Here is a 24,600-nt window from a genome sequence, read left to right as displayed (position 1 = left end):
ACTCCCCCTCTCCACCCACTCCCCAATTTCATTCCTTCAGAGGCTTCCTGCCTTGCCCTCTGGAGGAAAGAGGGTGTAATGTGCGCTGATGATGGAGGCCAGTATGTTAGGGGAGTATGACCCTGTGATCCTAATACATAGCAGGGTAATTTAGGAACATGCATTGAGTCCAGGGTAGTGAGGACTGGGGAGAGCTTGGGGGGCAGCTCCCCGCTTTCTTGGCAGAGCCCCAGACTGAAGTAACCTTAAAAAAGCAATTAAATCACCTTTAAAAAAAAAACCCAGTAAAGAAAAATCAATACTAGGAGAAAGGGGGAGAGGCTGGGGGAGGAGGAGGTGGGGTGGAAGCACTAGAAGGGTCTGGGAGGCTAGCGGGGAGGGCAGAGCATGGCAGGGGGCTTCCTGGGCAGGGGGCACTGTCTGTGGTCACTCAGGCTCTGACTGCTAACTCAGCAGCTGCTTCCTGTGCCTTCCCCACTTTCCCCTCTGGGATGCTGCCAGAAGTAGCCCTGACCCCAGGGGTCTTCTCTTCCTGGCTGGGGGAGCCGGCTTGGGGGAAGCCTAGCCGCAGCATCCCCCCACCCCCGCAAGTTACTTTAAAGAGAGGCTGGGGACCACCCCAGCAGGGTGCCAAGCATGGCCGGGGCTCCGGGTTGGTGGGCTCCATGCTGGGGTGACCAGTGCCTGATGAGGCCTGACCTGGCCTCGTAGACAGAGTGGGCACTGAGTCCCTGCTCCCCAGGGTAGCCACCCCTCCTCGGGATCCAGGCGGGGGCTGCGACTGGCAGGGCAGGCCTGACGCAGGGGAGGGGTGGCCTCTGGGCAACGTGTGGACCTGGGGCTCTAATCCCCAGCAGCTGCCGTTTCCCTCAGATCGATTCCCTTCTCACTTTTTTTTCAGCTGCTGGTTCCGCGGCTCGGATCGATGGAGCCGCCTCCCCCGCCCCTCCGAGCTTCCTCTCCCTGCTGCTCATTAGCGCCCCGATTAATCAGCGCCCCCCTTTCGTCTAGGGACAAGGGCTTCCTCTCCCCCCATGAGGGCGCACGTTCTCACCTGGGCCCCCCAGAACACCAGCGGCTCACTGTGACCACCCCACCCCAGGAGCACCAAGGCATTTCCTCCTGGGCTGCCAACAGGGGCCCCACCCCTGCCTGTGATAACAACCCACGTGCCTGCTTCCCCTCCGCAAACCCACAGCCACGCCAGGGCTCCCTCCACCCTACCGTGCCCTCCACCCTCCGCTTCTGCTTCTGGGATAGGACTCTCTCCTGGTCAAGCCCACACATTTCTCCCCCCTCCCAAATCCGCATCTGGGCTCTTCCCCTCTCTCCATTCCACACCCTCTCCTCCACCCATCAGAACTCTTCTCTGCTCCCTGGCCCATTCACCCTCCCCTCCCCTCCCTGCCAGCCCGGCCTGGCAAGAGATTTGGGATGTTTGGATTAGCCCAGTGGCCAAAGATGTGCAAGTCAGCCAGGGCGTTCCTCTGCCCCAGACCCACGAATGACTGAGTTTGGGGGGATGGTAGGGGGTGGCCAGAGCCCCGGGGCAGGCAGGGGTATGGTGGGTGTTGAAGTTGGGAGCAAAGCTCCAGGGAAGCCAAGAATCTCCGGTGGAGTCACTGTTGCCCTTTTCTGTCTTGCCTGCTCTCCTCTGCCCTCCCCTCCCTCATTCAAACAAGTGGCTCTCCCAAGGAGTTTCTGGAAGCTGCTGTGAGTGGGGTAGTGGGGGCAGGTGGTAGCTGGGCGCTGGAGTCAGGAGTCCGGGAAGTGGGGGATGGAGTTGGCTGACCCTTCCCGGGGGCGTGGTCCCGAGAGAAGTGGCAGAATGAGGGAGGACTCTGGGTGCAGATGCCTCCCCTGGGTGGCCTGGCAGTGGGGCTGTCTGGGGACCCCATGAGTGCCTAGGCTGTAGCGAGAGTTTGGGGGGCAGCCCAATGAGATCTAGGGCAGGGGCTGGTGATCCTTGTCCTGGGCCAGTGGTGGGGGCTGCCCCCCGCCCCTGGCCTGCCTCCTGCAGCCAGTGGCTCCGGTGAAACGCTGTTGACATGTCCTGAATTATTAAGCATGGGGTGGGCTCCAGAGCACATGCTGAGCGGAGCGGCTGGGGCTGCGCGGTGTGGCGGAGCAGCGCTCACTCCCTCGCTCGCTCGCTCGCTCGCAGGGACACACGCAGGGGCTGACAGCTGTGCTGGTGCTGATAAGGGAAGCCACAAGGAGACGATCGAGGAGAGAGACAAGCAGCGGCAGAAGCAGCAGCAGCACAGGCAGCACCAGGGCTGCGGAGCTGCTGGGAGTGGGAGTGACTCCCCCACCTCAGGCCCCCACCCTGTCCCTGTCCTCCTCCCGCTTGCCCTGAGTTTAGAAGAGCAGCCGCTGCCACCACCGCCACTCCGGAAGGCACCGGGGGCTGCCAGCCAGGGAGGGACAGGGGCAGGGAGGCTCCGGCCAGTCCCAGCAGCCGGGGACAGATGCCGATCGAGATTGTGTGCAAAATCAAATTCGCAGAGGAGGATGCGAAACCCAAGGAGAAGGAGGCAGGGGATGAGCAAAGCCTCCTGGGGGCAGCACAGGGGGCAGCAGCCCCCCGGGACCTGGCCACCTTTGCCAGCACCAGCACTCTGCACGGGCTGGGCCGGGCCTGTGGCCCAGGCCCCCACGGACTACGCAGAAGCCTGTGGGCACTGGCCCTACTCACCTCACTGGCCGCTTTCCTGTACCAGGCTGCCGGCCTGGCGCGGGGCTACCTGACCCGGCCTCACCTGGTGGCCATGGATCCTGCCGCGCCAGCCCCAACAGCGGGCTTCCCGGCCGTCACCCTCTGTAACATCAACCGCTTCCGGCACTCGGCCCTCAGCGATGCCGACATCTTCCACCTGGCCAACCTGACGGGGCTGCCCCCCAAGGACCGGGATGGGCACCGTGCTGCCGGCCTCCGTTACCCGGAGCCCGACATGGTAGACATCCTCAACCGCACCGGCCACCAGCTTGCAGACATGCTCAAGAGCTGCAACTTCAGTGGGCATCACTGTTCCGCCAGCAACTTCTCCGTGGTAAGTCCTGCTGGCGGGCCGCCTGGCCTGGGGTGGCCAGAGCTGGCAGGGAGCAGGGGTGGGGGGCAGGGAGGGCCCTGGGGTATCCTCACTGGGGCTTCCCTTCCTTCCACCACCAGCAGCTGGCCTCATGTCTTCCCCAAGCCCGGTGTTTCCCTCTGGCTTCCAGGGCCACGAAGCAGGGGACGCTCCTATGGGCTTACCCTGGTGCTGCTGCTGCTCCTCTCCTCCACTCTGCTGCTGCTGCAGTGCCCAGGTCTGGGGGCCGGGGGTGGGGGGCGGGGTGGTGCCTGGAGTGGACCCAGGAGCCCGGAAACCAGGCAGCTTGCGGGCGAGGGATGCCCTGTGCCGAGGCTGGAGCAACTGACCCCCACTTGTCTGTTGTTCCCTTTTGCTTCTGTGGCAACTGAATTCTTCTCCCCACTGGACGAGGGTGATGGGTAGAGGGTGTCTGGGGGGCTCCAGCAAGAGAGGGACTCAGGACTGCCTCCTGGGGAGCTGGCCCAACCGGCAGGCTGGAAGCAAAGATCTTGATCTTCCCGTACACTGGGTACCAGTGTCTCTTCTCGGTCTCTGTGTCTCTCATACACACCCCCTTTCACAGACTCTCTCACACATCCCTCTTTCATGCTGCCCCTCCAGCTTCTCCCGCTTTCCCTCCCTCCGTTTCCTGGGTCTTGCTGTTCCCTTGCCCGGCTCTGGCTCTTACACTGAGAATCACTCATTCACTCTTGTGTGCCTGGTTCACCCTCGCTGCAACCCAGCACACACACACACACACACACACACACACACACACACGTGTGCGCGCGCGCACAGACACACACACACACACACACACACACACAGCCCTGCTGCTGGGGACAGTTTCCTGCACTGCCTGTCTTGTACTCAGGGTCCGTGTCACGACACTCACGTGCATACCTGCACACCCACACACCAAGAGCTCATCTCCGTGCCCCCATCTCAGTGCTCACTTAGCTGAGGACGGGGCCACACAGTGGATGCCATCCCCCTCCTGATGCCCCCCCACCCCTCATCTATCTCAGTCCCTGCTCCCCGTGTGGGGACTGCTGGTGCCATCTCACATGGGTGTGAACACAGACACACACTCTCACTGGCATTGAAGTGTCCGCTCGGGCTGCCCTCCCATAGTCAGCTGTGAGCATTGGGGGTGTGTCTCACGTGCTGTCTGTGTGTCTGTCCACCAGTGCTCCATTCGCCCAGGATCACGGGGGTATCCCTCATCCCTGGTGCTTGTGCTGCCTGTCCCCAGTCCCCAGTTGGCTCCCAGCATTGTGTACATATACGTGGCAGCAACACGGTACCCACTCCAGCCAACCTCTAGTGGCCCGCCCCACAGATGGGAGCCAGAGTGGGGGGCTCACCTTCCTCCTGCCCAGCGGCCCCCTGCCCAGGTTCCCATTCACTCACCACCTCAGCATCAGCGGGAAACATGCCCCTAGTAGGCCTCCTAAGGCTCCTTGTACCGCCACCCATTCCTCAGCCTCTGGGTGATCCTGCCATGGGATGTGGGGAGAGTTGGGTAGAAATGGAAGAAGGGACAGGAAGGAGGGACACTGCTGGGTCGGGGTGGGGGGGCCTGGGCTTTTGTGCGGATACACGCCCCTCTTCTAGGGAAAAAAAAAAATCACTACTCCTAAGCTCAGGACTGCAGGAGTCCCCAAGGAGGAGGTGAGGTGTTGAGAGTGTGCATGTGGCCTTTGGGGTCCCTGGGCCCCTCTGTCTGACATCCTCACCCCTCAGAGTTGGGGGGGGCAGGCAGAGCCCAGTCTCAAGCAGGTGCTGTGGGGGCAGAAATCAATGGGAGCTTTGTGTCCCTAAGCAGGAGGTTGCATCTCAGCCCCTGGTTGGGGATAGAAAGGAAAGGGGAAGTGTGTCGAAACCTTAGTGGGAAGGAGGGGAGAAGAGAGGAGGGAGAGATGGGGAAGGGGGAAGTAAGGTAAGGGAAGCAGGGATTTCCTGCCCCGCTCTAGGAAAGGGAGAGGTTCCTGGTTATGGGAACAGGGTCTCTGGGAATCCAGAGGTGGGCGGATGAGAAGGATGGACGTCCCCACAGGCCTTTTCATATGCTGGACTGCAGAAAGGAGGGTGAGGAGGGTGGGAGAAGTTTGTGGGTCTCAGCTCAGGGGTTGAAGCATATCCTAGAGGAGCAGAGGGACAAAGCAAGCACTGGGGGACAGGAATTCCCCTTTTGATCCTGCTTTCTGTGTCCCCCACCCAGTCTAGACCCCATACCCTTCTACCCACACCCCATCCCCCATTTGCTGAGTGTAACTCTCCCTTGGACCTGGCCTTCTGGAGTTGAGTCTGCTGCAAATACAGTGGGGTCTGAGATTATTGGCTGGGATGGCCAGCCATGACCCCTGGCCACGGGCGAGATGGGGGTGTATTGTGGGGCAAGAGAGGAAGACATAGGACCTCTACAGAGGACAGGAGGTCCACAACAGACCCTGTGGTGAGAACATGGAGCTCAGACTGGGGATCAATGGTAGGGAGATGGGTATGGGGACCAGGTGTCGAGGATCCTGCCCAGAGCACGGGTAGCTGAGATGGTCAGTGGCAGTGACAGGCTTTGGGTAAGGGGCTGCAATGTGTTTTCTGTTGCTTTCCCTGTTTCCTCCTTCCCACTCCCCACTCTGCTGTGACCTTTCCTCCGGAATCCAAGTTAATAAATGTCACATTTTCCAGCCTATTTTTACTCCGGGTAACTTGCCCTCCCCCAGTCCCCTAAGCTACTGCTCCCGGCTTCTCTTACCACTGCAATTGCTTTCACCCCCACGCTCCCTGGTACCCCCTCACTGACTTCCAGTCACTCACCCAGTCAACATGGAGCACTGCGTGCCCACTCCGTGCCTGCTAGGTGGCGTGGGGGGAGAGCAAAGAAGGGAAGCCCCGGCCCCAGTCCCTGTCCTCAAGCAGCCTACACTCTCCAGATGGAGCAGAGACAGGGATGCTCAGAAGCTTAACCAACCATGCAAGAGTTAACCAGCCATGCAGGCGGTGCATGAGGTGCCAGGATTAATTGCCAAAAGAGGGACATGAAGAGTAAGAGCCTGAGTTCAGAGAGGTGGGGGGTGGGGCTCTCTGGGCTGAAGAGAACTAGAAAGGTTCAAGGCATGAGGCAGGTCTGGGAGGTCTGGAGAGAAGGGCAGAGAGTGGGGAGAAGCTCTAGGCTTCACCCATGCTCCCCTCCACCTAGTTCACCGTGTCCCTTCTCCTCCTCCCCTCCCCCTCCTTACTCAGGCTCATCCCCACCCACCCACACCCACCTAGCCTCCTGCTCTCACCACCTATATGTTCTCTCCCTTCCTCCTGATTCCCACCACCATCTGCTCCCCCCCACCCTGGTGCTCCAAGCCCTATCCATACTTTCCCCATTGCGGCTTGCTCTCAGCCTGCCCACTTACTAGAAGGCAGAAATCACTCTTTTTCCCTAGGCTTCATTTCTTTAGCTGTAAAATGCAAGGGTGGCTCTAAAATTCAGCATCGCCTCTAAGCTGGGGAGTGTGGTGGGGCAGTCAAGTGTGCGGTTTCCCAAGCCAGACTGGCTGGATTCGAACTTCGGCTCTCCCCTTGAAGCAGTATGGCCTTGGAGAACTCAAAAAGCCTCCATGAGCTACAGTTTCTATATTCAATAAATACAATAGTAGGACCTAAAAAATTTGAACCCCCCCACCACTACTGCAGCCTTGCCAGCATTGCCCTGTGGCCCAGCCCTCCCAAATATTCCTGCATGTGCACACACGTGTGTGCACACACAGTCTCCAGATCAGTGCTCTCCCACCGGACATCTCGGGCATGGTGGAAGGGGTCCATATCTGCACTGTCCAGCAGGGTAGTCACAGGCCACACTGGCTGCGGGGCATCTGACAGGGGATCAGTGTGACAGGGAAAAGGAATGGTCAGTTCAAACAGTCGCATGTGGCTAGGGCCAACCGTATGGGACAGCGTAGTTCTCGATGGTCCAAGGAATGAGGCTTAGACTACCTCAATGGGCAGGGCTAGGACTTCCAGCTGGGGTCCAAGGATGGGAGGCGGTGGCTGTGGGCTCTGGTTGGAAGTGCCACCATCTCCGATCTGGGCTGAGGTTAGGGTCTGTGTCTGGGGACATCGGGGTGTCTGGAAACACCACATGAGCAGACAGACCTTTCTTCCCAGGTGTGGGACATGACCTTGGTCTTTTCTCTTCCATTCTAGTGTCTGGAAAATGGAAGCATGGGGGACATGGAGAATCCTTGAGGAGGCAGAGGTAGAATCTGGCCCCTCTCTGCAGGCTTGTCAGGGGTCCAGGCAGTGCCTGGGCGGCAGATGACCAGGGACCCATGGGCCTCCATCCCCTCTTGGCTCCCAGACTTCCCTCCCCCTCCCAGCCCTCCCTCCCCACTCGCTGGTGACTGCCGTGACTATTAATCACTCGCCCTGTTCTCTTCCTCTCTACTAATCAGGCACAATTAGACAAGGCCTCTTCCAGCTGGGCAGTCCCCCTCCCTGTCCCCCTCCCTGCCCTCCTCCCTTCGCTCCCAGCCCCACCCAGCTGCCAGCCAGGACAGCTGAGACAGAGGGAGAAGCAAGCAGGGAGGCCCTCTAGCACTCCCTGCCCGCCCCCAGATCCTCGGCAGTCCCCTGCCGCCCATCCCAGCTGCCTCCTGAGACGGTCCCCGTCCCTGGCGTGGTCAGAACAGTACTGATCATCTCTGTCCTGCCTCCTTGGTTGTGGGAGGGCTACCCCCAAGAACATGCCAACTCCAAACCTTTGTTCCTGGCCCCAGAGGGGCTGAGGGCTGCCCCTCATCCCCCCCTTGACTCAAGAAGGGATGGGCTTCCCGTCAGGGTTGGTCCGGGCAGGCAAGCTGACCTCTTATCCTCACCCTCTGTCCAGCTCTCTGTCCCCTCGGGCCCCGTACTCCCCTGAGGCATGAATGTTGAGAACATTTAGTTCAACATCTAGTTCAGGGTTGGTCCTGCCTTCGGGGAGCCAGGCAGGTCAGGTCGTGGAGGGCACACAGCCGGTACGGTGGGGCCTGAACAAAACTGAAGATCACTTATCCCTGAGGGGAGCAGCTGCTCCTCAGCCCCAGCTAACCAGAGCCCTCGGTCAGGGATGGATGCCCAGGGGTTTTGTGTGTGTGTGTGTGTGTGTGTGTGTTGGGGGGGGCATCCAGGGAAGCTCAAGTCTTGATAATTTTAATAAAAATGTTCCTGATTTAAAAAATACTCCAAGGGCTATCTACAGCTCCTGAATTTCAGAACCCAGTATGCTCTCCCCACCTCCTGCCTGGTGCCGGCTGCCACCCTCAGACCCTCCTGGAGGGGGCGCTCTCAGCCCTGCCGCTTCCCGTTGGCCAGTGGTGTGGGTGACCCGGAGATCTGAGTGGTGTGGCCCGGCATCCAAGGGCAGGGGCTGTTATTGCTACAGAGGACTGGTCTGCAAGGGCAGCGGGGAGGGCCGTGAGGGATGTGCTCCACCCAGCCCCACTCAGCAGCCCTGTGGCCTCTTCATTAATCAGGAATCAGCCCCGAGCTGGGCTCATTATCGGCTCAGCTTCTTGTGGCACTGCCGGAAGATGCTGATTAGCATTTGAAGAAATGGCCCCTGTATCGCCCTCCTGTCCTCCCTCTTTCTCCCCTACCCGTGCTCCTTCCTAGACCCCCACCCCTACCCTTCTGCTTCCCCGGACCTGCTCCCTCTTGTGGCTGGCAGCAGGGCTGCCTCCGCAGGGCGGGCTTGTGGGGGCAGAAAGGATCTGGGATGGGAGGCGGGGAGGCAGGAGCATCCCAGAGAGCACTAGGGTTGGGGAGCTTCGAGACTGCTCGGGCTGAGGCCCCTGAGTCAGTGGGTCCCCCTGGACAGGAGAAAATGCGGGGTGGAGAGAGGGTGGCCCGGAAGAGATGGACAGGCACCCTGGAGGAGGGGATGAGGCTTCCTGGGGCTGGTGAGTTAGTGTTTCCCCGGCCTTCCAGGCAGAGGGGGTAGGGACGGCCAGAGCCGTGGACAGGAGACCGGAGGGTTAGGGTCTTGGAGCCAACCAGAGGAATGGGGGTGGGAAGGCAGGAGGAGAACAGAGACCCGGAGGGTGGAGACAAGAAGGTTCAGAGTGCTGTGTTTCCAGAAAGAGGGTAGGGGGGTGGAGGAGGAGTGTCTGCACTTCTTCTCCTGGCTCCCAAGCAGGGGGCCGGCAGCGCCGGAAAGCCAACCTACCCCCCAAATGTTCACCATGCCCTTGGGACACCCGTTTGGTATTGGAGGGGGAGCAGTTTCAGAGTCAGGCATCGGCTGCAGCAGGCGAGGCAGCAGCGAGAGAGTTCAGAGAGGAGCCACGGGATGATTAAGGGGAAATGGAGGATTGATTTAGGAGGAAAGATTAAAGGAGCTAAATCCGTGGCGCTTGGCTCAGCGGTGACTAAGCGTGGACAGGATAATAGCTTACAAATGTGTGAAAGGTGTAAATACCAAGTGGGGGGAGGGGAGGCGGCTCGGCGGGCCAGGGGACCGGGGCGGGGGTTGGTCAGGCCCCTAGGGGGACTGGACACCCCTGGGCGACTGCGCATTAGGGCTGGCCCCTCTCCAGGGGTGGTGCGGGGGCGGAGGGCACGGGGTGTTGGGAAGCCCCAGGTTCCAAACAGGGGTTCCCCTTCTGGGGCACAGCTCCGCGAATCTGGTGCTGACCTCCACGTCCCACTCCCGCCCTGCGTAGGATCTGAGGTCGCGGGTTCATATCCCATCAGCTTCAGTGGGCGCCCCTCGAGCCCAGGGCCTCTACGGCTGCTCCCGAAACCGCCAGCTGCCCCCGCAGAGCCGCCTCTTCGGGCCCCCGCCCCGCCGTCCGGGCTCGCGCCCCCTCGGCCCTCCCCGGGCGCGGCGGGCGGCGGGAGGCAGTGTCTCCCTCCGCGGTGGAAGCCTCTGGCGCTGCTGTGTGCGGAGGTCACTTTGCCGAGGAGCCGGGGGAATGCAAATGAGGCAAACCCAGGGAGGAGAGCCGAGGCGCCCGGAGGAGACGGGAGGGAGGGCGCTCGGGCGCGGTGATGGATGCCTGCCCCGCGGGAGGGAGGAGGGAGCAGCAGGGAGCGCGCGGCGCTGGGTGCGGCCCCCCGGGTGCGGGTGGGCCGGGCCGGGCTGCCTGGGAGCGTGTGCGGGGGGGGGGGTGGGGGAGCACACCTACCAACCCACCGCTGCCCCCGCCACCGCCTGGGTCTTGGCCCGGGAACTCCCGCCCGGCAGTGGGTGTGTGCTCGCTCCACTGTGTCAACACAACTCTAACGAATAACTTTGCATCGAGGGGCGGCAATGTCAGGGAGGGGCTTCGTTACAAATTAAAAACATTCCCGTCTGGGAAAATGACTTTCTGGGGTTTAAGGCCTAAGTTGTCGCTACTTGGGAGCAGGTTTGCCTATTTACCTGCGTGCTGGAGGCCGCGCGCTCTCCTCTCCCGTGGAAACACGACGCGCGCCTGGAATTCTCGCATTCTGCTGCGGGCCCCCAAGCTCTCCCCGCTCCTGGCCCGACCTCAGCCGGGAGTCACGCGGCCTAGGCCGTCCGCTACTTCTCTTCCACCACCGCTCACACATTTACATTTGAACAAACACTGCCCGGATTTCCTCCCGGGCTGGAAGCGGGAGCGCAACAACCTTGGGGAGGAAGTCGCTGGGCAAAGCCCCGGGGTGGCTGTGGGGGTGTGCTAGGGGAGGCGGCTAGGCCTCCTTGGCGGGGTGGGGAGGTGTGGGGGGTGTCGTTCTCCTCGTCTCCGCCGTGTGGCACGATCTGAAGCCCTTCATGTGGGGTTGAGTGGGCTTGCTCCGAGAAGATTGCCTCTCCAACTTAACTCCAGCTCTTGTCCTACTGTCAGAGGACTTGTACCGGTCCCCTCCGCGCCCCCCCACCCCCGCCTCTCCCCATCACAGCAATAATCACAGCTAGTAATGATCTGCCTATACCTGCGGTTGTCTGGTCTGTCTTGTTCCCTACCGGTGTTCACCTGCCTCTTAGTGTAGGCGGCTCAATAAACACGTTTTGAATAAATGAATCCCTCTGCATTCAGACAGCAAAGGCCCTCAGGGCGGAGACCGTCTGTTTGGTTCTCTGAACCATCCCCAGCGCCACGCATGGTGCGACACAGTGCCCAGGCTCAGCCAATAGTGCTGGACACGTGGATGTTGTGTGAACACCTGCCATGTTCAGAGCACAGAGGTGTGTATCATCACACATGAGTAGGAGCTCAGCCTAGGGCTCCAGATGGCCTGGCACCTGCTGAGCTGTGGAAGGGGACCCTGCCAGGTCCCTTACCCTCTTTGGGCCTCTATTATCTTGTCTATAAAATGGGGATAAGTGACCTCTGTAGATGGTTTCTGTGGGGAGTAAGGAGCTAATTTATGTAAGGGCCATGCTTGGCATAGAGTAAGCCCTAAATAAATGTTAGCCATTGCTATTATTTATGTAGATTATCTCTTTCCTTGGGATACCTCTGAAGGGTGCCTATTATTATTCCCATTTTACAGGTGAGAAATGGAGGATCAGAGAGGTTAAATGACTGAACCCGAAGGCCAAAGACAGTGAAGGCGTGGCCCAGATGTGAACCAGGGTGAACAACAGACCTGTTGACCTGAGTGCAGCTTCCCAGCTCGTAGGGGAGCCATATCTCAGCACTGGGGGAGAGGGGGTTTCCTGCTCTGACAGATTGCTGAGAGAGCCTTTACCAAGGCGCAGGGTGCCCTAAGAATGGGACCACTGGGAATCCAAGATCAAAATGCTGCACCAATGTCGAGTATACATCAATATTAGAAAGAGAGAAAAGCTGCACCATTTGGCAAGAAGCTCCATTCACAAATCTCCACCCCACGCCACCGCCCGTTGCCTTCCTTGAAGGCCCCACCACGCATCACTCTGAACTTATCTCTCATCCTCACGACTAACTTTAGGAGAAGAAATTACCACTTCCCTTTAACAGATGAGCAACCCTAGGCTCAGGGAGATTAAATCATGCACCCACTACCCAAGAGGGTTTGTCTGAGGCTGGTGGCAGAGCCAGGATTTGAACCCTGTTCTGTGGAACTTGAAAATCTGAGCTCCTTTCCCCAAGCTAAGAAGCTATGTTATGTGTGTCCATCGCCAGTACCACCTCCAGTGGTTTATCTCTGCCCCAGGTTATTGGTCTCCACCACACCATTCTTGCTGTTGCTGAGGCCTCAGGCAAGAATTTCTAGTCGCCCCCCCCACCCCCGCCCAGAAAAGAATTTCTAGTCCCACTTGACAGATGGGTCCAGAGAGGCCAATCACTTTACTAGTCGAGGTTACACGGGCTGTCTGTGGCAGGGAGCTGAGGCTGGCACCAGGGCCTACTGACTCCCTGGGGGGGGTCAGAGAAGAGTGTTGGGGGAGAGGGACTGGACTCTGGCTCTGAATTTGCCCTGTCTTCCTCACAAATTCACAGAATCACATGTGTCTTTGGACTAGGCTTCTGTTTTGGCCTTTATAGGCCCAGTATAGACACTCCACGCATCTTGAGTTGGTGTTTTCTTCCTACCCCATGAGGATAGAGAAGCAAGAGGCTTTGAACTTGAACACGGGGACTGTTCAGGAGTAGTTCAACCTGCCGTGCTAGTAACCTTTGTCCAGGACCAGAGAAGAGGCACTGCCTTCGACAGCCTCCTGTGGACTCCAGAGTCCCGTAGGGTTAAGGGGAGTTCATTCCAGGGGGCTGCGAAAAGCCTGAGGCTGGACCACATCAGGGGAGGGCTAATGGAATGTGGGGGGGATGAAGCTACTGTGGAAAAGTCAGGGGCGAGATGCCAGGGCCTTCGCAGAGGCAGAGCACCCAGAAGGCAGTGGAGATAAAAGTCCAGGCCGCAGATTAGCTCCAGGATTAGCCCTGTCTCGGCTGCTCTAGGCTGCTCTGGGCTGCTTCTTATCTCCCCCACAGCTCTGAGCCCTGGCCCTGGTAATTGCCTGTTAACCCCGTGGGCTCTGTGGCTGCAGGGAGGATGAGGAATGGGGCGGACGGGGGTGGGGCACATGCAAGCCAGCCAGCCAAGGAGAGCTTTCTGGGGAAATGGGCTACGGATAGATGGACCCCCGAGGGGCTGAGAGGAGCCACTGCTCAGAGTGGGGAGCTCTGGATGGCTTTCTCCCAAGCTCTGATGTTGTCTGGGGCAGACCTGGAGGAGAGGGCAGAGAGAAGGAGGGAAGCACACCTGGGCAGGGGTTCCTGGCTCGACAGGGGCAATATCAGGCAGAGGAAAAGTCTAGTAGGAAGACAAGAGACAGGGACTGGATTCAGGCTAAGGATAAAGAGGATGCAGATGCAGAAGTCAAGGGGACAGAGAGGATGGGGGTGGGGGGCAGCCAGGCCAATGGGAGAGGAAGACAGGCTAGGGTGACAAGCTGACAGAGGCCGGATGCATCATTTCTCAGATGCTGAGGACGGCCAGGAGAAGAGAGAAAGGCCTTGAAATACACACCAAGATCAGGGGACAGAGACTAGGGAGGCAAACCCAGGCCAGAGCCTAGGCCAAGAAAGGGTAAAGTGCTCTGAGAGGGACAGGCAGAGGGCTGGCCAGAAAAAGATCACGGAGGAGTTCAAGAGTCCATACGGAGCACAGACAGATTCCTATCCAGAAGCTGTTCAGCCTGGGTCCAGAAGGTGGACCTGGAAGCTAAGGCAGAGAGCGAGATTGGGGGAGGAAAGACCAAAGGAAGAGGTGGGGGTCTGAGATGGGGATGGGTGGGTCTTTTGGAGACAGACCCTCAGCACACAAAGGCACATGGTGGCCCAGCCCCTGTCGCTCTCTGTGGCTGGACCCTGGACTCTCCTGTCCACATAGCCTGCTCCTGGGCCAGTCCATGGGGAAGAGAGCAGCGGCCAGCCTAGAGGACCTCGAGGCAGAGCTGCCGTGCCGTCTCCATGGAAGAGGCCATGGGCTGTGCTGCCGCCAGAGTGCTGCCACTTAGGGGCTGGCGACTCCACCCGCCGCTGCCTGCCTGGCCCGGGGACCGTCTCCGGGGCAACGCTCTGCTCTGCCCAGCAGTCAGGCCTGACCTGGGTGGTGCAGGTGGCCCCGCCAATCTGGCCTGTCTGTTCCCTGCTGTGTATATCTTTCGGACCCAGAGCTCTTCCTCCCTAGGCCATGGCTGCTCTGCACCACCACCTCAAGGGTGGGGTGGGGGGCAGGAACCCCCTGCCCCCACAATGTCACTGTAGTCCAAATCTTCCTGGTCACCTCTGCCCTGCACGGGGCTGGGCTCCAGGTCACGCAGCATGCGTCTGTGCGAACATTTTGGGGGTATCAGGAAGGGAGGCTGCCCAGCCCCACCCAGGGTCAGGAGCCTGCCGGAACCATGGATTCCCAGAATACCTGCCCGGTGTTTATAAGCACTCACTCTGCTTGGGTGCTTTGGCGATGGGCTCAGCTGGGTTTGAATCTCTGTTGTCATTTACTTGCTGTCTGCTCTTAGCCAAGTAATTTTCCTTTTCTGAGCTTCCTCACCATTAAATGGAGGCAACAATCGCATGTTTTCTGGAAGGCTCAAAGGAGAAAATAAATAAAAAACACAATAGCGCCTTTGGAAGGGCTCACCTGGCACTCCTTCCCTCCACCACATGCCTCCTTCTACAAGTTGTGCTGGGCTCTTTGCAAGCCAAGATGGTAAGCGCCCGCAGGGAGGCCATAGTCCCATGGGTTGGGCCAAGCTGTGGAGAGACCATGATGGTTCCTGGCGGTCAGGGAGAGTGGAGGTAGTACTCCCCAGGTGGGGTAGGTGGAGGTAGGCGGCAGCTCACTAACCCTGTCCCCCACAAAGCCCATGCCGTATTGAGCCTCTCAACTAGAGCACACACTCACAACTGGCTGCTTTGGCAAGGGATTCCAGCGTCTTCTTGGCCTTCAGTAGGAAGAGGGTGGTGCTTTGAGATTTGAGGCTTATACTTATGTATTTGCCCCATATTGCAAATACATATGCAAATGCATTTGCAAGAATTCAGGAATCTTTCACCCTGAGATGGGGCTTCGGGGTTCTCCTCCCTCCAGTGACAGGTCAGAGCGCAGTTCTAAAGCAAAGTAGTCTTACTGGACTCTCACCTGTTTATTTAGGGCCTTTCTACTTGAAGTGTGGTCCATGGACCCACTCAGAGGTGGTTAGAAATGTGGAATCCCACACATTACTGAATCAGAATCTGTATTTTAGCAAGGTCCCCTGGTGCTTTGTGCACACATTAAAGTTTGAAAAGCAGTGATCTGGAAGACCTTTGGTAAATCAGCCCGCCTCTCTGAGCCTGCATTTCTTCAGCTGTGGGATCTGGGGTGCTTGTGAGGATCCCATGGGAAAGAGCATGTGAAGCCTTCTAGCTTTGGTGCCTGGGCACAGCAAATACTCGGGGACTTTGAGTGGTGCCTCCTCCTGCCCCAGCACAGAGTGGACAGGGTTGATCCAGACGGGGCCAAGGAAGGGAACCCAGAATCAGGTGAGGGGGCAGAGCAGGAGGGGCAGAACAGAAGAGGAACTGAGAGGCAGCCGATCTGTAGAACAGAGTGAGGAAGGTGTACAGGAGTGGAGTGCAAGGAAAGGAGGAAGAGGGGAAAGGGGGGACAGATGGGTGTGGAGTCACACTCCTGCTGTTTTTCTGCTGGGCAGGGCTGAGAAGGAGCTGGGGCCTGGCTGGGCAGGAGGGCAGCTGCCAGCAATGGGTTCTAGGAACAGCTCAAGTCCTGTATCCAGATGAATTCCACCTCTCACACCAACTAGGTGACTACTAGTGTGACCTTGAGCAAGTCACATCACCTCTCTGAGTAGTCCTTTCCTGGTCTATAAGCAACAAGTTAATTACACCTATCCAGGGCACCTGGGTGGTTCAGTGGGTTAAAGCCTCTGCCTTTGACTCAAGTCATGATCTCAGGGTCCTGGGATTGAGCCCTGCATCTGGCTCTTTGTTCAGCAGGGAGCCTGCTTCCTCCTCTCTCTCTGCCTGCCTCTCTGCCTTGCCTACTTGTGATCTCTGTCTGTCAAATAAATAAATAAATAAATAAATAAATAAATCTTTAAAAAAAAAAAATTATACCTATCCACAACAGAGCTGCTGAGTTCCTGAAATGGGGTGGGGGTGGGTGTTGATGCTGCCATGTTTTGTAAATTGCATGGTGCTTGTTATGCACCCATTTTTGTTTGAGGACCAAGAGACAGGGTGTTTGGGTGACAGAAGAACAGTGTGAGAGGGGTGTGAGAGGAGAGCATCCACGGGGTAATTGATTAATCTAAGGGGCATGGGACACTTAACCCTGCTCCCCAGCAAGGATGCCCCAGGCCCCCAGTTCTCAGAGATCTTCCCTCCCTATGCCCCCAACCCAGCCCCTTTCTATTCCATACCGTCTCTCTGAAGCTAGGCATTTAGGATATCTTTTCCCAACACCGCCCTTCCTTTTCTCCCAGCTTTCACCAGTGCGAAATGTTCCCAAGGAGAGGGGAGAGGGAGCGCGAGAGTGATTGAGTGCACTGACCCCTTGCCCCCAGGGAAGGTGCTGCCTGTGATGGGTTTGACCCAGGGGCTCGTCTCTGTGGGGTGAGCATTGCTGCGGGGAACTTGCCTCGCCTCTCCTTTGACCACGCCCCCCCCACTCCCCGCCCCAGCTGCTCCCCAACGCTTCGTCGTAGTCGGGGCTGGCGGGGCCACAGCTTCCATCTCCGGGGCGCCAGCGCCATCTGGTGTCCATGCTGGGGGAACTCTCCGTACGGGGAAAGGGAGCTTTGTTGCGAGCGCCAGTAACTGCTTCTAAGCATCCCTTTGCTAGGCACTGGGCCAGGGCTGGGGACACCAGACAAGCTCATTGCTCCTGTGCGGCATAAACCTCAGTGGAGGGAGAGATGGACACTGGAAAAGGAGACAAACAGATACACAAGATCATCTCAGGTCTTGTTAAGGACTTAGCAAACCGATGAACACCTTGATGAATGGAGGGTGTCACTTAATACCACAGTGTATGTGGTAATATGGGCATGGGTCTGAAGAGGGGACACGTAAGCAGAGTCTTTTAAGTCTCTTTTAAGACAACTAAGCTGACCACGGGGCCAGATGGGAGACAGCGGTGAAAGGGGGTGGGGCACAAGACGGAAAGAAAGTGGTTGGATTCTAAATAGGTTCCAGAAGTAAAATCACCTGGGGTACATGCTGAATGGAATGCAGGGGTGAGGGAGAGGGAGAGGGAAGTGTCAGAGATTCTGATTTGAGAAATGGGATAGACGGTGGGGCCTTTAATTGGGGAGGGCACAGGGTTTGAGAAGATAGCAAGAGTTCTGTTATTGGTAGGTTATGCTGGAAAAGCCGCTTAATCATCTAAGAGAAGATGTCACTAGCAAAGATAGCACTTGGGGAAGAGGCTGGGCCGCAGAATGGTTGCTGTTGGACGGTGGTGTCCAGGCAGCTGTAGTGGCCCTTTCCCAGCACAGGGAACCTTGAGCTTCAGGAATTGTCTTAGCGCCTCCATTTATCTCCTCTCCTCCTCCCTCTCACCCACAGGTCTATACTCGCTACGGGAAGTGTTATACCTTCAACGCTGATCCACAGAATTCACTGCCCAGTCGGGCAGGGGGCATGGGCAGTGGCCTAGAGATCATGTTGGACATCCAGCAGGAGGAATACCTGCCCATCTGGAGAGAAACAAGTATGCAGGGAAAGGGACGGGGGCCACTTTGGGGGCACTCAGAGAGATGCCCTCTGGCTGGGATGGGTTTCCAAAGGTCCCCATCTCCACTGTGCAGATGAGACATCATTCGAGGCTGGCATCCGGGTGCAGATCCATAGCCAAGAGGAGCCCCCCTACATCCACCAGTTGGGCTTCGGTGTGTCCCCAGGCTTCCAGACCTTTGTGTCCTGCCAGGAACAGCGGGTGAGCACCTCCAGTTGGGCCCTGAGTTGGATGTCAGGCAGGGTCTTTGGGCACTGTGGGGATGCCCACTGGCCCTGCTCTCCAAAAGCTCACTGCCCACCAGCACCCCCCCACCCCACCCCAAGGACTTTGTTGGAGCTGTGGGCAATGGAGGGCTAGGTGGGACTCTGAGGCATGACCCCATGTGCACCCCACCCCTGCAGCTGACCTATCTGCCCCAGCCCTGGGGCAACTGCCGGGCGGAGAACGGGCTCCGGGAGCCCGAGCTTCAGGGCTACTCAGCCTACAGTGTGTCTGCCTGCCGGCTGCGCTGTGAAAAGGAGGCCGTGCTTCAGCGCTGCCACTGCCGGATGGTGCACATGCCAGGTGGGCACCCACCCCTCCCGCCAGCCCTCCGGGCCACCCCGCCATGCTCCAGAACCTCCCTGGGTGGAATGCTGCTCCTGTGCACCAGCACGTGCACCGCAGCATGCATGCCTGCCTGTACTCCTGTGAGCGCATGCATGTATGTTGGAGATTTTTAAAAAAGATCTATTTATTTATTTGAAAGAGAAAGTGCGGGGAGGAGGGGCAGAGGGAGAGAGAGAAGCAGACTTCCTGCCGAGCATGGAGCTGTACAGAGGCTCGATCTCATGACCCTGAAATGAGGAGCTGAGCTGAAATCAAGAGTCTGTCTGTAACAGACTGTGCCCCTGTCTGGGATTTTACGTGTTTTCACATGTGTATCTGGGAATACACTCATGCGTGCTTGTGGCCGTGTTAATATGTATCTATGCATACATATGTTTATGGACAGGGTTGTGTGGGTGTGCTTGAACACACGCATACAGATGTGTGTGTGTATACATGTGCATGCAAGTGTGCATATGTTTGCATTTTAGGCATACACACACAGGCACGTAGAAGCTCATGCATGTTCAGGGATGTACAGACACACGTGTTTGTGTGTGCATGCACACAGGTGTGTGTCCACATTTGGGAATGTGCTGGGGGAGAGGGGGTGGAACCGTAGACTCCAGGAATAATCTTCTCTCCTTTCAGGCAATGAGACCATCTGCCCGCCGAATATCTACATCGAGTGTGCCGACCACACACTGGGTCCGTGCTGCCTTCTCCCTTCCCCTGCCTCTCCATCATCCTCCTCTTCATCTCTGTCCACTGTTCTCCTCTCTGCCTTGGCTCCCCTCCTCCTAGTCTCTCCCGGGATGGTTCTTCCCAGGGTTGAGCCTTATCCCGTACTTCTAGGGGTTCTGAGGACTTTGCAGGTGTGGACACTTGGGTAAGTGGAGGCAGCAGGGTGAGGGGGTGCAGAAAACCAGGACTGGGAGTGAAGGGCTGGGCTTTCTGTTGTGGCTCAGCCAATGAGCTCACCTTCTCTGGGAAAGCGAAAGGACTTCTCTCTGTGTCTGAGGAGAGATGCATGGCTAAGTATCAGTGTGGGTAAGGCAAACCGCATGGGTCCCTAGGTCTCACCTGGGCTGTGATTCTCTCATTCTCTCATCTGTCCATCCATTCCCTCTTCTGCAGACGTTCCCAGGCTGGTCTGGTGCTGGAGGTGAGAGTGGGAATGGAGCTTCCCGGCCTACAGGGCTGTGGACCAGCACAATGGCCCGGTGCTAGTCCTTGCAGACAGGAAACGCAGGGGTGCTACAGGGTCCCTGGGTGGGGCACGTAGCTCCACCTGGGAAGGCAGGAGGATCCTGGGAGGAAGTGATGGATTAGCTGAGACTTGAAGGGTGTGGAAAAGTCAGCCTGGTGAAAAGCGGAGGCATGATCTAGGCCCTGGGGACAGTTCTGTGCTAGACATCTGTGGCCAGAGAGAGAGCTGGAGAGAATGTGCTTGGGGAGGCACGGAAAGGTCAGCACTGCTGGAGGGCAGAGAACACATGAGTAGGCAGCAAGAGGGGAGGGGACTCTGGGAAGCCCACAGTGGCTCAAGGCAAGGCAAGAGCACCCTCTGAAGTTAGCCAGGTGCTGATCAGCCGCGGAGAATGGAAGGCATGAGTAAGAGCAGAAGCAGGGCAAGTGGTCAGGAGGGCATTGCAGTCCTCCGGATGGTGGGGCCGTGGGGAGTGGATGGGCAGTGGAACCACATGGAGACTCTCTGTCCCGTATCCCAACTGCATCACAGCCAGAGGGGCAGCGGAAGGACAGTTAATGAAGGGGCAGATGTGGAAGTAGGGACTTGGGAACCACAGTCATGGTGAAACTCCACAGAACTAGCAACATTGGGCAGCCTCAACTTGTTCAAGCCTAAGTGGGGGAAAGGGGAGGAACACCACTGGGGCCCATAGATCTGTGGCTGTTCCAGAGGACAGGAGCTAGGACTACAAGAGGGGGGAGTGACCTCAGCTGACCCACAGCCTGGTGAAGACGAAGCCCTGGCATCTTTCCCCCGCTTCCCCTCTGCCCCGGCTGGGGTCTCTCCCCTTGGTTCAACCCAACCCAAAGCCAGAAGATGAGGGAGTCCAGTGGATGCATCAGGCAGAGAGCCCCGCCTCCTGGGCACAGAGAAAAGTGGAGGAGAGTGAAGAGTGAATCTGAAGAGGGGAACAGAAAATCCAGCATATTAAAAAAAGAAAGAAAGATTTATTTATTTATTTGAGGGAGAGAGAGAGCGTGAGAGACAGTGTGTGTGCTCCTGCACACAAGTGGGGGGAGGGGCAGAGGCAAAGAATCATCAAGCAGACTCCCTGCGGAGCACAGACCCCCCCCCCCCCAGACCCATGAGATCATGACCTGAGCTGAAACCAAGAGTCAGATGCTTAACTGACTGAACCACCAAGATGCCCCCAAGAAAATCCAGCATATTAAACACAGCATTCGTCTTTCTGCCCGTCTGTCCATCCACTCATCGGTCAGCATAAGTAAAAGCAGGCATAGAATTCCATTCATCCAGCATCCTCTCCAAGCCCCGTGTGTGTCTGAGGCCTCGTGTGACTGATTAGCTCTGATGGAAGGGCTGTGTCCTCCGTCTGAGTCATGAGGACTTCTTGGTCCCAGGGGGTTTGGTCCCAGAAGAATAAGCCTATAGGAGGGTGCTGGGGATTTTTGCCTTCACCCGCTTTCTTAGGTAGTCTGAAGCTGGTCCAGGAAGGAGCCCCCAGAGAGTCTTCCCTAGGCAGTGCCAGGGTGGCCCGTAGAGGCCCTCCCTGTGGACGTGCCTTCTCCCGGCAGCTAGTGGGCCTCGGGGCCATGCGCCCTCCCCCACTGCAGCTGGTGCCTCTGTGTTGCAGACTCCTTGGGAGGGGGCTCCGAGGGCCCGTGTTTCTGCCCTACTCCCTGCAACCTGACTCGCTACGGGAAAGAAATCTCAATGGTCAGGATCCCCAACAGGGGCTCGGCCCGGTACCTGGCGAGGAAGTACAACCGCAATGAGACCTACATCCGGTATGTGTGCGCGTGCGTGTTGTGCATGCTTGCGCGCGTGCGTGCTGGAGGCACAGGCCCTGAGCGTGATGCGCACTAGGCGTGGGCTGCGTCTTTCTTACTAAGGAGGCTTCTGCGCGGATGCCTCTCACAGTCCTTTTCCTCTAATGAATCCCTACCCATCCTCCAAGTCACATCCTGTGTCCCCACTGCCAAGGAGGTCCCCTTCTTTTTAAAATAAAGATTATTATTTATTTGAGAGAGAGTGTGTATGAGTACAGGGAAGGGGACAGGGAGAGGGTGAAGCCAGCTGAGCACAGAGCCTGACGTGGGGCTCCACTGCTGGACTCTGAGATCATGACCTGAGCCACCCAGGCACCTCCAGGGAGGGCCCCCCGCCGCTTTTTTAAAAAAAGATTTTATTTATTTATTTGAGAGAGAGTGAGAGATCATGAGAGGGGAGGTCAGAGGGAGAAACAAGACTCCCCATGGAGCTGGGAGCCTGATGTGGGACTCCATCTCAGGACTCCAGGATCATGACCTGAGCTAAAGGTCATCTCTTAACCAACTGAGCCACCCAGGAAGGCCCTTCTTGATCCAAATGCCTTTCCTCTGAGCTCCTCAACAGCCTGTACACCTCTCTCTCTCTCTCTCTCTCTCTCTCTCGTTGCACCCACCCGTTGCTTTCCCACCCACTGTTGTGTCTTTCTCCCCCAGCAACCTGGGTGCCATTAAATGCACACTGAGGGAATGCTGCCCTAAGGGAGAGGGACCAGGTGGCCAGCCAGCAGAAGAGGACTCATTGAGCCTTGGGTCTGGTCCCCTGCAGCCAATCTGCAAATGCTGAGCATCCTATGGGTGCCCAGGTGCCACGGTGTGGGACCTGTGGAGACAGAGATGATTACACCACAAAGCTCCTGCCACAGTGTGTGTACCGCCACAGTGTACCTGTGTGTGGTACCGACTGTCAGGCCTCCCCTGAGATTACCAGGCGGGGCAGATGATGAAGCTGGGGAAGGCATGAGCCCGGCCTCTGAGGACACTGGGTGTGTGAGAGGAGACGGGGGAGGCCTCCCGACTCGAGAAGTGTGTGATCGTATAGAGATGAGCCTGAGCAGTAGGAAGGCTGTGTGGAGACAAGCAGATAAGAAAGCAAGCTGGCCAAGAAGGCACAGATCATGGGCAGTCTTGGAGGTCTGGAAAAAGAATTTGGGGGTGAACTGCCGGTCAATAGGGAGCCTGTGAAAGTTCCAGAGAGGTATTGCGAGGATGTGAAGTGAATGGTATTTGCTGCTTGACAGCAGAAGGCAGAAGGGACTTCTTCAGGCCCAGGAGTTTTATTTTGCTCTTCCGGGCTCCTGGCTAACCCTCAGAATATGAAGCAGACAAGGATCTAGGACAATCTCCCCTCACAGCCTTTGGGAGTCTGAGGGTGCTTCTCGCCGGCTTCTTGGGGCAGGGGACCTCGGATCAGGATCTGCTGGACCTGGAATGTCCCTGCCAGCCGCCTCCTCAGGAAGACAGCCCCACAGGGACACTCTGCCTCCTGTCTCCACAGGGAGAACTTCCTGGTCCTTGATGTCTTTTTTGAAGCCCTGACCTCCGAGGCCATGGAGCAGCGAGCAGCCTATGGCCTGTCAGCCCTTCTGGGTGAGATGCCGCCCTGACCCAGTTCTGGTGGGATGGAGGTGGGGATTGGCCTGGCCAGTGCTTCTGACCTGCTCTCATGCTCCTCAGGAGATCTCGGGGGACAGATGGGCCTCTTCATTGGGGCCAGCATCCTCACACTACTGGAGATCCTGGACTACATCTATGAGGCAAGAGATGGGGGGCCTGGTAGGGACCCCCCCAGAGGGGGTATGGAGGGTGGGAGGAGGGGCTATGGAAGAAGCAAGGGGGCAGTACAGGCTTCCTGGTGCAGCTAGCCTGGCCATGAAGCCAAGCTTGGGGTTTTCGGCTAGGGTCTCCTGACCAGCTGGAAGGCAGGTGTGAGGGTGCTGAGGAGTTAGGAGAAAGGGATGGGCGGGGAGGATTAGGGAGTCCTCCTGGGGGTTTGCTGGGGCAGCAAATCCTACAAAGTGGGCCTCGGTAAGGCCTGCCCTTCTCCTCTACCAAGTTTCCTGAGCCCACTGCTGTCCCCCCACCCTGAACCCCAAGGTGTCCTGGGACCGACTGAAGCGGGTGTGGCGTCGTCCCAAGACCCCCCTGCGGACCTCCACCGGGGGCATCTCCACCCTGGGGCTGCAGGAGCTGAAGGAGCAGGTGAGGGTGAGCTCTGCTGAGCGCAGCCAGGGCTCTCTCCTAGGACTGAAGGCCTCGGCCACTTCTGACCTAGCCTGTCAGAGCTCGGCTGTAGCCCCTGCCCCAGGGCATAAGGAAAGGCTGGCTGTGCGGGGCCCAGGGGTCTGGCTCGCATTCTCCATGTCTCATTCCCTCTTCACTTTGCAGAGTCCATGCCCAAGTCGGGGCCGTGCTGAAGGTGGGGGAGCCAGCGGCCTGCTCCCCAACCACCACCACCCTCCTGGCCCCCGAGGAGGCCTCTTTGAAGACTTTGCTTGCTAGGACGGTGCTGTCTAAAAAGACCCAGGGGTCTGGGAACCCTTCCAGGATCCCCAACAGTCTCCTCCCTCCTGGGACACAAGGCCTGGGGGCAGCCCAAGGGATGGGGGAGAGGGCAGAGGGCGGTCCTCACTGGGAGGGTGGGGATTCAGTTCAGGCTCTCACCAGCTCTGGCGCCAATTGCTGTGCACAAGGGTCTTTCCTGTCCACCCCCGCAACCCTCAGGCTGGTGCCCAGGGAGGGCTGGAGGGGAGGGAAGGAAGGGAGTGAGGGAGGTGGAGGAAGGGGCCCACCCTAGCAGGGGTGGAACCCCCTGTACATTTGTATATATTTAGGGAGGACAGGGTGGGGGTGGGGGAACAGATGTAGAAAGTGGGTGGGCCTATGGGGGTGGGTGATTCAGGGACAGCCAGAGTCCCAGCCCTAGAATGTCAGCAGGAGAAGAACCCCGGGGACTCAGGAGTGCTGGACTGGTCCTACTTCCTTTCCCTCTTCAGGCCCAGCTCCCCTTTTGGCAGGGGGACTGGGAGGCCCAGCAGGCCTGGCCCAGCTCCCAATTTCCCCTGCCCCAACCCCACCTTCAGAGTGTCCTCCACAGGGAGCAGGCCACCCATTAGACCTTGGCTGTGCTTGGGGGTGGGGAAGGGAGCCTTCTCGATGGGCCTCTCTGCCTCTGGTCTGGTTTTATAAAGCGCTGATGAAACTGAGAATAAAGAGGCATAAAGAA

The 24,600-nt window shown here is 58.1% G+C and overlaps 1 protein-coding gene across 1 annotated transcript; it reads left to right on the top strand.

The window, feature by feature from the left end:
- Positions 1 to 1,536: 1,536 nt before the first annotated feature.
- On the top strand, positions 1,537 to 24,600 carry ASIC4 (acid sensing ion channel subunit family member 4). Its single transcript, XM_059167944.1, has 10 exons — positions 1,537 to 3,053; positions 17,576 to 17,720; positions 17,818 to 17,945; positions 18,149 to 18,311; positions 18,987 to 19,043; positions 21,182 to 21,335; positions 22,873 to 22,964; positions 23,052 to 23,131; positions 23,472 to 23,576; positions 23,763 to 24,600. Exons 1-10 carry the CDS (start codon positions 2,472 to 2,474, stop codon positions 23,874 to 23,876), a joined length of 1,620 nt encoding a protein of 539 aa, XP_059023927.1. The 5' UTR covers positions 1,537 to 2,471; the 3' UTR covers positions 23,877 to 24,600.

This window comes from Mustela lutreola, chromosome 3, assembly GCF_030435805.1.
Source record: "Mustela lutreola isolate mMusLut2 chromosome 3, mMusLut2.pri, whole genome shotgun sequence".
NCBI classification, from domain to species: Eukaryota; Metazoa; Chordata; class Mammalia; order Carnivora; family Mustelidae; genus Mustela; species Mustela lutreola.
The sequence above is the reverse complement of the archived record's forward strand: the minus strand, read 5'-3'. Positions and strand labels throughout refer to the sequence as shown.